This window comes from Tyto alba, unplaced genomic scaffold (assembly GCF_018691265.1).
Source record: "Tyto alba isolate M040663 unplaced genomic scaffold, T.alba_DEE_v4.0 Super-Scaffold_2, whole genome shotgun sequence".
In the NCBI taxonomy this organism is placed as follows: domain Eukaryota; kingdom Metazoa; phylum Chordata; class Aves; order Strigiformes; family Tytonidae; genus Tyto; species Tyto alba.
This window is the reverse complement of record NW_024881282.1, coordinates 57,394,534-57,410,244: the sequence shown is the minus strand read 5'-3', so window position 1 is coordinate 57,410,244 and position 15,711 is coordinate 57,394,534. Positions and strand designations below refer to the sequence as shown.

Genomic DNA, 15,711 nt, shown 5'->3' with positions numbered 1-15,711 from the left:
TGACAGGAATCTAGATCTGAACCACTGGGCTGCAAGGAATGACTGTGGACTGAAAGAAAGTGTTAATAGTTTCTCAGCTTGTTCCTTTGCGTTTTATTATGGGCAGAAGTTCTGCAAGAGAAAGGAAAGGTTTGTGCTCATCACCTGGGTGTAGAAGGTCAAATCACCAGCTGACAGGCACAGGCACTAAGAGAGGAGTTAATGGAGTTTTAATGAGTGAGCTGGGCCAATAATCACACATCTACCTGGCTTCTGAACTGCCTTCATGATAGGAATGCAATTTTAAGCCATGTCATTTTGAAAGATCTGAAAATTTGTACATTCCCATTGAGGATAATACTAGTTGTCAAATTTGTAATGAATTAAAAAAGTAACAGGATTTCACAGATTAAGAACATTTGCATTTTTCCCATTCAAATGCCCAATTATCTATCATCTGTGATGAAAAAATCAACTGGTCATTGAACTTAAAACCCCTTTTGTTTGAAACAGAATCAGAGACTTGTCTTCATTAGTATTAGCAAAGTGCTTTAAGGCTTATCAGAAAAGGATGGTAGCAATAGAAGTGCTTAGTAAGATGAGAGATGACTAACACATCAATCTTTTCCTTAAATTTAGATCAGTGCACAATGATGATCTTCTAAGTGCAGGGGCACAGATGTTTTGCTTATACAGATTATACTTAGGGAGCTAAGTATTACACTCATACAAAACTCTGAATTCAACTGTTCATGTACACAATCCTGCAAAATAGCTGCTAGGATTAAGAGAATTAATTACAAATAAATGCCCACTGAAATGAGGCTGTTTACCATATAAACACTCTAATAGCTAACCTGACTTTTCCCGAGTGGAATGTTTCTACTATAGGATTTTAACCCGTGGACACACATAATTAGCTCTTTCACCTTAAAGTTGCTGAAAGAATGATTTGCTTAAGAAGATTAGTCCTTTTAGTGTTCAATAGCAGTACTGACAAATGAGCCTAAAATGATTATAGGGGAACTCTTTTAACACCATCTTCTGATCTTTTATGTTAAGATAGCATGCCTTTCAGTAAAAAACCTTTTAATCTCACCTTTTGTATTTTTCCAAATCAAGGCTAAACTTTTAATACTTTCTGTATTCGAATCTTGTATGTGATGGGATTGTTTTCAAGGCTGTTTTGAGCCACACTGAAGACAACCACAATGGGCCCTTTAAATAGAACTTCAGTGCTAATTTATTTCTTCTGGTCATTGTAACTGCATGGAGCTTCCTGCCTGCACTAGAGCACTTTACCATGTCAGTGGTGACAGGACAACTCTTTCTGAGCCGTGCTGTACCAAAACAACTCAAGTTAATAATTTTCCAGAAGAGGGGTATTTTTAAGAGCAGAGGGAAGACAGAAGAGGTGATACTGAAAAGCAAAGACAGGAACAAAGCTGTCTCAGATGGGTTGTGGCAAGGAAATGGGTTTTTCAATCAGTTTGGCAGTATACCATAAACTTGAGGTGTAGAATAAGCACTGTAATAGAGCAAGCATTTTAAGTTGCCTACAGTGGCTCTATAGCTATTGTTTGTATGACAGTCTGTTTTCCTTTATAAAAACTAAGGGTCACATTTTGAATTATTTATACAGACTTACATAATAATCCTCCTATTTAAGTTAGTGAATTATTGGGATCCTTCAATGCTACAGAGTTATATACAAGCACGGAAATCATGTGAATTATATTTCTATTTTACCTATTCCTATAATTCTAGGTCTATTTATCAACCTTGGGATATTCATCTTACTCAGCTGTTAGAAACAACTGGAAGACTGATGCAATAAACAGAATTCAATTTGTATTATTAATTCTGATCCAGTAAAAATAAGTAGACTTTTCCATTTTAGTTTTAAGTCATACTGCCACCTACAGATTGAATAAACACTTGCAATACTCTGGTTAGGATAACAGGGTAACCCAGACGGAAAGAGGTCTCTGGTCCCTAGTCCAGCTGCCTCCACAGACCAGGTTGCTCAGAGCTTTATTCTGCTGGGTCTTGGAAACCTCCTCAGATGGAGACTGCACGTCCTCTGGCTGGCCTATTCCACTGCCTGACTGTGCTCACAGAGAAAAGTATTTCTTTTCAACCAATCTGAATCTCTTATTTCAATTTATGCTCATTGTCTCTTGTTCTCCTGCTATGTACCACTATGAAGAGCTTGGCTCCACCTTCTTGCTAACCTCCCCATAGGTACTGGGGAGCTGCTGTAGGTTCCCCCACGAGCCATCTCTTCTCCAGGTTGAAGAAGCTTAGTTCCTTCAGTTTCTCAAACGGCAAATGCTCCAGTCCCCAGGTAGCTTGGAGGTCCTTTGCTGACTTTGCTCCAGTTTTTTGATGTCTTTCTAGTGCTGGGGATCAAAACTGGACGTAGAAGTTAAATGCGGTCCAACAAATGCTGAAAAATGAGACATAATCCCTTCTCTTCATCTACTGGCTGTGTTCCTGCTAACACATCTCAGCCTGCTGCTGCTGCTGGTCATCCCTGCTGCCAAGGCACACGGCTGGCCCATGTTCAGCTGCGCACTGGGCCCCCAGGGCCATTCCCGTGGAGCTGCTCCCCAGCCTGGGCTGCTGCACAGGTGCTTCATTCCCAGAGGCAGCACTTTGCATTTATTCTTGCTGAATGTCATAAGGTTCCTGCTGGTCTGCTCTTCCAGCACGTCTAGGTGACCCTGAACAGCAGCCTGATCCTCCAGAGTATCCATTTGCTCCCTTAATTTGGAGTTATCTGCAGATCTGATGAGGGTGGGATGGGCCCAGGAGAGACCCTAGTGGCACGCAGTCCAGGTAGGGTATGACCCATTACCCGCTGCTTTCTGAGCCTCATCATTCAACCACTTCTTAATTGTCCACCTATCCAGACCATAATGTCCTAACTTAGTTTCAAGAATATTGTGGGACAGTGTCAAATGCCTTGCTAAAATCAAGGTAAATGACATTTTCTGCTCTCCCCTTTTACATAAATCCACTAAGTTTATCACAGTTAACTGCTTTTTTTAATTAAGAAAAAAAATATAAAAGCTTTTTTCCAGAGATGGTTCCACTAACATTTTTTTGCTACCATAAGGCCTCACAGTAACAGGACTAGATTCTGCATCCTAAAAACAATAAAACAGGTTTGTTTTTATTACAAATAGTTTTGCAGTTATATTAATTATTCACCTCATCTTGATGAGCTTAATTCAACAGGCACGAACATCTATGCACTATTTAATCCTGGAATATTTAGCATTAACTTAAGTTGGGGGATTCCTCAAGTGTCTGATAAAGTATCAGATGACTTGTCACAGTTGACTCAAGACTTCTACCTTTCAACACTTAGTCTCTGGACACAACAAAATCACAATGTATTTAGTGAACCTCAATACAGCAATTTTTCAGTTAGATACCCATCGGCTGCAAACTTGTAACATTAATGTTTGAACAGCCTTTAGTATAAACTATTTTAAAAAAATATATATTATGAAATAAAAGATACATTTGTTTGCTACAAACATTTTTCCAGGATTTAACTTTGCAAGTCAGATGTCTATGCAAATATGAAATTCGTGCTTGCAGCTTCTTTAAGTTCTGTTAGACCTGCCTGGCATAACACAGTTTTACTCCAATGCATCCAAGAGTCTGCAATTAGGGTTTGGAATGTTTTTGGAACATTCCAAAGGATTTTGGTGGGGTTTTTTCCTAATCAGCATGAATCTCAATCTATAGATTTTACCTGTTCCTGGCTTGAACCAGTTATTTTCCCTTATTTTCTTGGCATTATATATAAAATATCACCACTGTATAATATTCCTGCAATTTTTCATTAACTGGAATCTTAAAAGTCACATTTCATTATTTCTCTCAGACAAACTGTTGCATAACATGAAGGATCAAGGTCAAATGATAGATGAAGAGAGACTTTTGATTCATTCAGATGACTGTCTTCAATTCCTTTTTCACTACCTTCCAAAAAATATGACAGATTCTGAACATTTTTCAAAATGGGTCTGTAGCATCCAGGTATATTCAGTTGCAGTGAAGACACTCTGAATTTGCACATCTGCAGCTCATCCTTAGAAAGCCTTTCATGGTACCATTGGCCAACTTTATTACTGGGATACTTGATACTATGTCCCACCATTGGAAGAACCACCTTCAAAGAAAAATCAAAACAACAAACATTTAAAGTAAAGCCCACCAAATCTCCTTTAAATACATGTGATTACAATTCTAAATGTGTCTAAATCTTGTGTTTTGGGGCCTAAAATAGTAAAATAGCAGCTTATCTTGCGAAATAAAGCTGTGCAAGGCAGGTATCTTGCATATAACTAAAGCACAAATAATAATCAATGTCTCTGGATTCCTAAAACAAAACAGAACTATTCTAACATGAATTTCATTGCTTGTTGGGAAATATACAGCAATAAAGACATTAAGTTGCCTATGCAAGACTTCACGACTACACATTCTGAACCTTCAAAAATTAGAACATCAGCTGCTCTTGAACGTTTTTCCCAGTAGACTGAAAAAACTTTCAAAGTATTTATATTCAGCTTCAAGATAAATATTGCCATACTGCAAATGACACTGTACTTATTTCCATTACAAAGTAAATATTCTTTCCTCCTGTTTGTTATGACAGTGGAGATTAGTTCACATGCATTTTCTTTAACGTGCATTCTGGCAAGGAATAAGACTGCACCAGTTAGCTTAATCACATTTTTAAAACAAAACATTTTCATCGAAGTGATCAACAACTCAGAATTTTTCATACAGACTTACCTGGTTTATCGAATATTTGTTAGCTGACTCTTCCAGAGCTGTGATTACATGAACCTGACAAGACATTCAAGAAGATAAGAAAAAAAACCTTTTTAAAAAATAAAACATACACTTTATTTTAGGAATAAGTACTCCCAAACTTGCAAGGGATTCTAAGGTTAATTGACTTCTATAAGGACAATAATCTATTTCAGGTATGAAAAAGAGTACAGATGCTTAATATAAAGTAATCTTTACTGGCAAATGGCATTGCATTAAATATTTACTGATGATAACTACCACTAATTAGCAAACTATCTCTCCAAACTCATATTATTTGAGTTTGAAGTTGACTGCGCTAATGCAATCTTGTGCTACAGCAGCAAAAGCAAAAATACTAAGAAAAATGTTTTATATTAAATAGGAATTCATCTATATTAAACTCAATAACTCAATACTGAATTTGATACCTCTGCTTTTCATATTATTTCATCTACTTCTTTTATTAACATTCACTCTCAAAAATATTGTTGAAAAAGAATCACCATGGAAACAAGCCACTCTACAGGGACTGGAGGTTATTCAGCAACCTTTCAAGTGCTCCTGCTTTCAAATGTCTAAGATGCTCACACTAAAGAAAAGAGATACATTCCGCCTATGCACACATCTGCTCATTATCCAGTAAAACACTGCAAAATTCTATGCTTATCTGGTGATCAGGAGAATGATAGAATCATAGAACCATTTAGGTTGGAAAAGACTCTTAAGATCATTGAGTCCAGCTGTAAACCTAACACTGCCAAGTCCACCACTTAACCATGTCCCTAAGCATCACACATCTCCAAGGATGTGACTCAACCACTTCCCTGATCAGCCTCTTCCAGTGCTTGACAACCCTTTCAGTGAAGAAGTCTGTCCTAGTATCCAGTCTAAACTTCCCCTGGCACAACTTGAGGCCATTTCCTCTTGTGCTATCACTTGCTACTTGGGAGAAGAGATCCAACTACTTCCACAATAATAAAAAAAAAAAAGGTATGCTAACCCTGAAAGAAGAGATGGTTTCAGATTGGATTTCAGCATGCCAAGACCTGGGACCAGACACTCCACTGCTGGCTTCTGCTCCTTGGCTCACCCATGGCTCACGCACAGCACCCGGGCTGTGCTGTGGGTGAGCAGAAACACCCTCCTGCCCTTTACTCCTTTCCCAGAAGCCTGCTGCATTTTTTGAACAGCTGCTAACAGTTCAGACCCACTGTTATTCTGTTTTAATTGTCTGAGTAAGTGAAATTGTGCTAAACATGCTCTGACTGCGTAGTTGCAATGAGATTACCAGTTCAATTGGAGGCCACCTTTCACCATGGGTTTACATTCATGAATGTATATAATGGGGAAGTCAGGCCTGGAGAGCAAGACTCAGATCTGCACTGACTTATAATATAGGCACACCCAGGGTCCACTCTGAAGGTTTTCCCAGTCAGATCCTAAGAAGAGTATTATATATCATGAGGGCTAAATTCTTACATACTGTTCATTCTTCTCACTTGAATAAAATCAACAGTCAGAACAGATAAAAGCTGCTAATATACATCTAGTTTATATGCATGTATATGGTAAATCAAAAACATACATCACTTTTTCCACCTTTGTCACTAATATTAAATATTTTAATGAGTCAACCAAAAATAAAAGCATCAGAGTATGTATTCAAGTGCCTTAAGATATTTTTTTTTCTTTACAAGAACTATTTTGTGAAGACTCACCTTGTCATTCAGGGAAATGCTTTCATCATTTTCTTCTGAGAAGACAAGATCACCCTCAACAACTTTTGAACCATAAATCTTCAGCCTATATGAAGCTGCTTCATTCCAAATTTTACTGCAATAAGCATGGACATAGAATATGCGCATGGAATGAGGAATATTGAGCCATCCTTTGGTACAGCCTTCATGATTTACACCGTAGCGATTTAAAGCTCGTAGCAACATCTTTTCTCTCACTTTAAATTCTGGCAGCATCACGAGTGTGCCCTTTGCATCTTCTGATATAAACAAAAATAAGCATATAAGTAATCCCTGATTTTTCAAATATTATCTGTCAGGAGAAAGTACACTTAAGATGAAATAATCAGGTAGGCAAAAACAGTGTCAGTCTAACCTCTTCATGCTGACTTGAAGACAAATTTCATCTATGAAGACAAATTTCATGATATGCCTATCAACACAGTCCCACAAATTCTGTTCTATTTCATGCAGTATAAACTAAACTAGCTGTCATTCAGTTATTCAGTCTAGTTTGCACTATTTTATTTTTTTAGAAACTTATTTCATCACTCCAAAGTTTTTTTTTTTTGGATCAGGTTAACTGGAAGTAAAAACCAAGCTATAAAAGAACATTAAACCTCTACTTCACATAATTTAAGAATACGTATTTCATAGAGGGTAGAAAACAAGTCTTTACTTTAAAGGTACAAATTGCATTGGCCACTGGGAAGTCTGAGCCTCAACCAAGATGAAAATACATTTAATCAGATTTGTACTACATTATATAAATACTGTATAATTCAAACTGTATGGATTACGCATTTTCTCATTACAAGTGATTATCTGATGAAGCCTTTTGCATAGCCTTTTACCTTTCGCTTTTAGGAAAAGACAAGCAGCTCTTTTCAGGATCCACATCAATATCCTTCCATGCATCATACAACAATGTACAGCACAGAATGATTCATTTTATCTTTTTTGTGAAACGAAACATATCTATGTCTCCTGATGCTACATATCATAGTTGTTCTGTCAATCTACAGTGATAAGCAGGCTAATAGATGGGGAATATTTGAAAAGAAAAAATATATTTGAAGTCAAGAGCAAATTCAAATTTTTAGTTTTGGAGAGAAAGTTAAGTTGAATGATAAAAACAATAAATATGACCAACAGATTGTTTTACTCAGCACACTTCTGCCTTTGACATACTCTGTTGATTCTATTTCAAGAAAGAAGGTAAATCACAGGAAAGCATGGAGGAGATATGTAATTATAGATATATAAAAGCAAAGCCCAAAGGTGCAAAAAAACAAGAGTTAAGATTGTTACAGAAATCTCAGAAAATTAGATGCCCACACATGTTAAGTGCTGAATATGAGCCGGCTGCCTCATTCCTGTATAATTCCTTTGTTAGGGAGAAGTTTATTTTCCAAAAGCAAACAGATGAAAGGAGGCTAAAACTGCTTTGATAAAATTATCTTAGTCTTTTCCAACATTATGCTATACAGAATTTGTTTCTATACTGCCTTGCACCTGTAGTTTTCTACTATTTTGCATATTTAGGGCCTCATCCTCATCTAATTTTTAATTTTGTAACTCTACTGAATTCCATGGCTATAAGTGGTGTACAGCAGCAGCAAAATAAAAAGCCTCTCTCTGTGCAGCAACACCTTATTCCCTCACAGTACTGACCCTGAATAAATATACAGACGATTTAACTGGACATACCTGTTTGCAGAAAGTATCTTTTTGCGTTGTTTACAGGGTCATCACTATCTTCGGGTGTAAAGAATAACTTCACAGCTTTCACCTTTAAAAACCAGTATTAAGAAATTGTAATTTTTTGCATTTAAATATAACTATTTGTCAACTAAATAGACAACCATGCATCCAATTCTGTGTTAGCATGTTCTCTAAACTCTCAAAATTCCATCAGTTCTTTAAGGTCAAAGTCAAACTCTCCCCTTTACAAAAGATGCCATAAATAGCAAACGAATGTGGTTGTGTACCTTCTCAGATTAAAGAAAGGTTTTAGTCACACAGAAGACATCTTTCAAAGCTCTATAAGAAATCAGTCACTCTTCTTGAACATCCAGTTAGAACTCCTCCACTTCGTAATGCCATCACTCTATCCTGAACATGAAGGCCCCTTCTTTCCCTCCTGCATGCTTCATGCAAAATTTAGATTGAATGCTATCCACAGTCTCACCCAGAGGGACAACAATCTTTCTTTTTTTTATACCGATCTGTATTAGGTTAGATGACACTGTGACAGGGAAAACACTACACGAACCTCTGCTACTTGCAACACCAGTGGAGCCACACAATTTGCTAGCACTTATACCAGCCTGTGACATCTGGTTCTTGTCCTCGCCTGTACTGGACTGAGCAAGCACATACTGGCACATTTTTAATATAAATAGTAGTTCCTACATGTTTTAAATTAAGAAGTGACTGAGTTAGGACTAAACATTTAAATCATTCCTCTTCAGGGACTGGCAGCTGGTACCGACTGCTAGCATACCAGAATTCAAAATGTCAGATACCTCAACAGTAACTTTTATGGGCTGCCCTCAAATTTTGATTCTTCTTATATTTAAAGGATAAGTTTTCCTGACTTTTCTCAGAATCAAAACAAGATTAGAAGGATACTCAAGTATTCATTTGACTTTGTAGTATATGATCATGTTTTAGACCTGTGCCAAGTGCTATACCATATACATTGAAAAGTATATGACTCTTATCTTATAAATTATTACTTAAGAAATAAGCTCTCTCTAGCTTACATGAGAGCAATCACTCAGAACTTCAAACTCAAACTAAGAGTTTGGGAAAGCAGCCAAGGAATAATGGAAAGCAGAATTCTCTTCTATATAGCAGATAAATTACTGTGGTATTGAAAAAGCAAATCCTTTCGTATGATCCTATGTAATATCTTGTGACATTTTTAAGGAATATATGGACTCACAGCAGGATAAAGAGGCTACAAGTCAGGAGGCAGTCAGGACCATGAATAAACATTGCATAAAGGTTGCTTCATTTTAGCGTTCAAAGCTTGTATGGAATGCAGCCACTTTCCTGCTCCATGGAATGATGATGGTCACAATCACATACCAACCATAGACAGAAAAATCACTTCCTGAACTACTTAAAGCTGCACCTGCTGTTTAAAAATGATTTTTTGTTTGAGTATGAAGACCTTCATGCTTATGTTGTTGCCAAAACTGATCTAGCAATTACTTCTAGCACCCATGTGGGTTTATCTCACAAATGAAGTTGTTCACTGGGAAGGTCAACTCCAGCGCTAGATACAGCATCACTAATGTGAAATTAACTTGACAGTAACTACTTAAATTACAAAATGAAAATACCATTTTTTCACTCAGTAAAGCCAATCCGATTTGATCTGTCTGAACATTTTGTCCTTGTCCAAATCGCTGAGGTCCATAGTAATTTACAAAACCTTTTGTCTAAAATGATAAAGAATAAATACGTTAAAAGCATGGAATTACCTGGTACAATCAGTAAGACTAAGCATACAACACACAGACAGCTACATTTACATCCAAAATGCATATCAACTGTGTTTTTAATCAGAAGTAATATGTTACAAGATCATAACTCATGATTCATTACAAAATTTTAGCACCTAATTTAGAAACATCTAAAAAGACAACCAAGTTCTATCATTGTCTTCACCTTCATAAAAAAAAAATAGGTAAATGAAACAAAATTATTTCTATATAATTATAAATACAGCTACAGATTAAGTCAAAGTAATTAAGCTTTTTATACATGTCAAGTTATGAAATCTCTACTCAAGCAAATGCAGTATAGCACAGGTAATGAACAGTAACCACTGTTGGACATTTTTTCTTAAAACTACTAATCTTTTTTCACATTTTTTCATTTGTATTATTATTACAATAGTAAAGACCAAGAGAGAGGGCTTCTGCTAATTGGGATTTTAAGTCTTCTGATGAGTTCTAGGTCACATGTGGGCAGTAAAATCACAGCCATGTGACCCAATGAAAACATCCTTTTCTATAAAATAATAAGTATGCATGGAGTAGATACAAGCAAAAAACCTACGGCATTTATTTTGGAAATGGTTATTCAGTTTAAATTATATAACCTTGTTTTGGGCATCCATAGGTCCCATATACGATTTTGTTCTCACAGAAGATGAAAAATCAGTATTTTGGATTAACACACATGCTGTTTTTGTCATTCATCATCTGACCAGTAAGCTACATCTAATAAAGCAAGGCACACAATCACAGGAATTTTTGTTCATTTTCCAAACAGCAAAACAAACAAACAAAAAAAGTCAGATGGAGCAGAGAGAGAAAGAAAAGCATTAAAGTACCAGTTGAATGCTTTTTTCAATAGTAAAATTAATTTCCAAAATACATATAATGTCTTTTGCTTTTGCACACTGGGTAGTTTTCATTCAAGTCTTTATTTCTGGATTAATTTTCTTAAAGTAATTTGTAGTATGGTTATTACTTAGAAAGACAGGGCAAGAAAATTACTGTTGTACAAAACATCTAAAGTTTTTCCTTTCCATGATTTGCTTTTACTTTCCTCAGCAGTTTAAGAATGTCTGATGATGGGGTCTGATTTAGGGTCTAGGGATAACAGCAATCAAAATCCACTGTATTTCAGGGAACCTTTGTTTTCTGCCACAGACTTTTCATATCTATTTCTGCCATGAATGTTTTCCACCCGAGCTGACCATGCATGTTCCTCATGTGACCAGAAAGACAACCAGTTGACGTGTAACTATTCTTTCACACTGTCAACTGCCACAGTGAAACACATCTCTGCAGTCGGCCTTAGGTCTGTGCAGCAATAGCTCATACATCCACACTCATTTGCTACCAAATTTCCCATCTGTCTTGCTGCACCACTCTGGGGTCTGCAGTCTGTAACACAGAATGAATTCACTGATGGTCTCTCCTTGGAAGGCAGCTTTACTCCTGATTCTTTAAATAATGCAGGACAGACATAAAATAGCAAAAAGCATCAAAACTGGGAAATAGTGCCATTATTGTGCTATTAAAAGCATTTTCTTTGGAACTGTTTTACTTTTTACAGCACAGAATTAAAACTGTTCATTATTGGCAACCATAAGGCTCTTCTACCTCAACATTTTCCATTGCTTCAGATATTCTCTCCTTCAAATCTGCCGAATAGTCATGACCGTGGTGCTTGAGATCTCTCACAACTATATCAAAGTGATTGCCCTTCAGCTGACCAAGTCTAAGGTGCTGGCATGCGGAATGTATGTTGTGTATTCTCATGCCCTTTTTTTCCATTTTGCTTCCAATTTCTTTCAACCTGCATAAATAATTGGGAGAAATTATAAACCATCCTCTACTAAAGCTATCCAACTTCTAATAAATGTCTTCTTCAGTTTTACATTAGAATTAAAAACACTTAAAAAAAAAAAAAAAAGGATTTAAAACAGATTATTATGAGAAAACCAAATCAAATTCAGAGATAGAAGTCTTCAACTTATAGTCCAGAAATACTTTCTAAATGTTTGCTTCACTTGCACTTATATTCTGTAGCTGAACAGATACTGGAATGAAGTAATTCAATAAGCTTTCTCAAGACAACTGCACTGAATTTTGCATTTTTTACTGAAAAACAAGTAATTTACTCTTCATTCCTAAAAATCTGCTTTTCATTAAGGAAAAAAAAAAAAAAAAAAAGAAAAGAAAAGAAAAAATAATGTGCTCTAGCAGAATCCAAAACACAATTGCTCTTTCTTGGTCAGTCTTAACAAAAACAAACTCAGCACACTGATTCTCTGGGTATCCTTGCACATGCTTGTAATTGGAAACACAGCTGACAGTTCAAGTATTTGCCCTTTAAAGTATCCACTCAATCTCTTTGTTCTTGTGTGTAAGTAATAGTAATTCAAATCAAAGGAAACTTTCAGCATAAGAATTTATATTCTAAGCAATATTTTAATAACTTTATAAATTATTTATTTATCAAATTATTTATTTTCCCTGTTAGGCTAGTGGCTTGGAAGCATTTAACTACTTTGCTTAATCATTTAAACAGTAATGCAAAGTTTTGCTAATTAGCTATTGAACAACTGGCCTTACAGCCTAGTTTGCAGTGGAATTTTACTATTGATATATATTTATTTTCATAATAAACTCTAAAACCAGAAATTCTACTTTCCTTATTTGTAAAGTGTACTTCATAGCTAAGACCAAAACCCACTAGAAAGTTAAAGCTGAGAAAGAAATGTTATAGTTTTGATTCCAGCAATTTTTTACTGTTACTATGACAGAACTTCATATTTAATCCATTGAATTGACTACAGAGGTTAGCAAAAACGAGGAATGGAAAAGCACATCTTGTATTATTAACATGTTATTCAGAATGTATTTTCTGTCCTCAGGTTTGGTGATATATTCTTTATTTAGTCTCATGTTTCTAAACTGGACAATACAAAGAAGCTGATACTTAATGCTCAAAGATAGCATCTGTCCAAAGTATATTTGTAATGACCTACTTTAGTTTTGTAGCTGTATAAAGCTTTTAAGTTGTTGTCTGTTGACCACAAGACAATACTTTGACAGTACGTGGAAACCTGTTGCGTCATGTAGTATAGGCTTCGTCCTGGTTCCAGATAGTGGATGGCATTTAAGAAATTGTAACGTGGATCCTATGAGCATGAATTAGAAGGATACTGTCCCAGATGATATATTTGTATTATGAAAAACAGAGAGATAGGCAAGACTTTTCTTTAAATTCCAACACTGAGGGCCTTCAGCACTAAGCTGTGCATTCACTAAAGCCATAAAATTTTAAAGCCATTTTCACTGTGCTCTAATACAGGAGAAGGGAAGACACATGAGTAAGATCATTTCAGAAGATCATACCATGTTGATACTTATTAACATATAAAAATATGTGCTAGACTCAGTGCACCCAGACTTTAAGTACCTCTCAGGAGTCACCTTCTTCACAACCATAGGTTGGTAAGTAATAGCCTTCTTATCTTTGATGCCAGTGTAACTGAAGTCTGAAGGAAGAACACCAAGTTCAGCAGCCAACAAGCCAATTGCTTCTAGTGTTTCTAGATTTTCTTTCTGAAGGGTGAAAGCTGAAACAATCATCTCAGAATTATTAGGAATTTGCACTTCTAAATCATACAGGTGTTCTGACATGACAAATGGGCAGGTTCTTCCCTTCAAACTGTACTAGCATGGAAACTGCAAAGAAACAGTCCTCCCACCCCACAAAACTAAAGGAAATGGCACTTTTTCGATATTGAAATAGAAAAATAAAGACACGGTATGCAACACTCTTAGAACAACCAGAAACCCCTGCTGCATTAAAAATAGTACCTGATAAAATACAATATAATTCAGTGAACATATATTGACTTATTGCTAGAAACATTCTCTATATGAGAAATCAGTAGCTTTAAGGAATGAGATCATAAATCAAATTTGACCTTACTAACTTGTCCAGCATCTAGATGCATCTTCTAAAATCCCCCAATTATTTTAAAGGGAAAGCTAGCACACAGGGCATAACACAGAGTCAGTGCTACAAATCAAAAGAACTGTAGCCATTATCACTGAACAGCTTATGTAAAATCACTGCAGTAACTTGATTCATCCATCTCATTCTTCAGTAGTGTAACTACACCGCATTAATAATGATTTACTTCAGCATAAACAATAAGTCAACCAGGCCTATATATCTTATAAAAATGATTCGGAGTTTGTCTTACTAAAGAACACTGCAATACCTGACAGTATAACTAAAAACATAGTATTTACCTGTATAAATATCTTGTTTTTCTTGGAAAGCACCAGCAGACCTTTTTCTGGACCAACTTTTTTCACGAAATCGTACCATTATTGACATATTTGGCTGATCATTGACATCTGTCACAGTGAAAGACTTTGTTTCTAAAAGTTTTCCAAATTTTCTATTGATAAAGTGGTGAACCACTTTCCTGTGCTCTTTGTTTCTATCAGGCTCAAATGAAAACGTAGAGTTTTCTAGCTTTGCGTCTAAAAATTTAAAGAAATCACTTGTTTCCTTTTCAGTCACTAACTGACAAAGTTCTCTGTAATCAGCATTTCCTTTCACAATCATTTCACTGCCTTTTGTAACAGTGACTAGAAAGGGGAATTTCTCCCTAACAGCACTGTGTAAATCAGCTCGGTTTTTCTTGTCCAGTATAGGTCCCAGCGAGAACTCTCTAGTGCCAGCATCAGCATTGTTTTCCAAGTCCCACGCGTCCTTCAGGGAACAAGCAAATTTATTAAGCAGTTCACTCACGGGTTTGCCTAGTAAGGAATCCAATATACTGGCTTCCTCCTGGCCAGATTTCAGTTCAGGTTCACCCTCACGCTGTTTTTTGTTGGGGGGTGCGGCACAGCCGCCTCCTGCGCGGCCCGAAGGGCTGGGCGCGCCGCCACAGGCCTCGGCGCACGGGGCGGGAGGCCCCGCTCTCAGCTTTTGGGGTTGATGCCGGCACCGGCTACTTAGTTCTGGCGGCGCGTTGCTGGTTTTCCGAGGCGATTCAGCCCGGGTACCCCTAAACAGGTGCTCGGGCACCTCGATTTCTGTCACTACGAAGTCAGCCGGTGAGTTTTTCACAGTACCGCAGAAGCCAGTGTGATCACTCACGTAACTGAAGGAACGGAGCATGGCTCCCCTGCTCCCCGCCCGAGACCACTACACCTACAAGAGGAAAAAATTAAAAGAGGGGGTGGTAGGGGGGACGAGAGAAAATCTCGACTACTGCAGAGGAGGCTGCTGAGAGGCCAGGCGGCCGGCCGGGCCTCACTCCCCTCCCGAGTGGCCGTTACCGGCGGCTCAATGGCGCGGCTGCACCGCGCGGGCCCCGCTCGCGCCCCCGGCCCCAGCGAGCTGCCGCCAGGAGGCGCCACGACCTCCTCCCCCCCCACCCCGCCCCCGCTGCTCCCCCGCGGGAAGGGGCCCCAGGACGGTACCAACTCCTCCAGACGGGCGGGGGAAAGAGGAAGAGGCGCACAGAGCACCCCCGCGAGCTGTTATGGGGCGCGCCGGAGGGGGCGGGGGCACGCCCGGGCAGCCTATGGGAAGGAGAACTGAGCCGTCGTCCCCGTCCCGGTGACGTCAACACCGTCAGAGGTTGAGTCTCTCC

At 37.7% G+C, this 15,711-nt stretch overlaps 1 protein-coding gene across 2 annotated transcripts; it reads right to left on the bottom strand.

The window, feature by feature from the left end:
• Positions 1-1,817: 1,817 nt before the first annotated feature.
• Positions 1,818-15,674, bottom strand: PUS7L (pseudouridine synthase 7 like). 2 transcript variants are annotated; one of them, XM_042793173.1, is made up of 9 exons: positions 15,539-15,674; positions 14,354-15,266; positions 13,509-13,668; positions 11,684-11,879; positions 9,908-10,006; positions 8,265-8,346; positions 6,537-6,814; positions 4,798-4,851; positions 1,818-4,168 (listed from the first exon to the last, which is right to left on the bottom strand). In XM_042793173.1, exons 2-9 carry the CDS (start codon positions 15,231-15,233, stop codon positions 3,851-3,853), a joined length of 2,067 nt encoding a protein of 688 aa, XP_042649107.1. In that variant the 5' UTR covers positions 15,234-15,266; positions 15,539-15,674; the 3' UTR covers positions 1,818-3,850. The 2 variants fall into 2 exon arrangements, with proteins under 2 accessions (XP_042649107.1, XP_009969235.3); XM_009970933.3 differs by lacking the exon at positions 15,539-15,674 and having other exon boundaries at positions 14,354-15,472.
• Positions 15,675-15,711: the final 37 nt, after the last annotated feature.

Coding starts and splice junctions, on each gene's coding strand:
- PUS7L (XM_042793173.1), bottom strand. CDS start 15,233: ATGCTCCGTTCCTTCAGTTACGTGAGTGATCACACTGGCTTCTGCGGT. Junction 10,007..11,683: donor AAGCAATGGAAAATGTTGAG/GTAGAAGAGCCT, acceptor TTATCATTTTAG/ACAAAAGGTTTTGTAAATTA. Junction 4,852..6,536: donor GCATTTCCCTGAATGACAAG/GTGAGTCTTCAC, acceptor ATGTCTTGTCAG/GTTCATGTAATCACAGCTCT.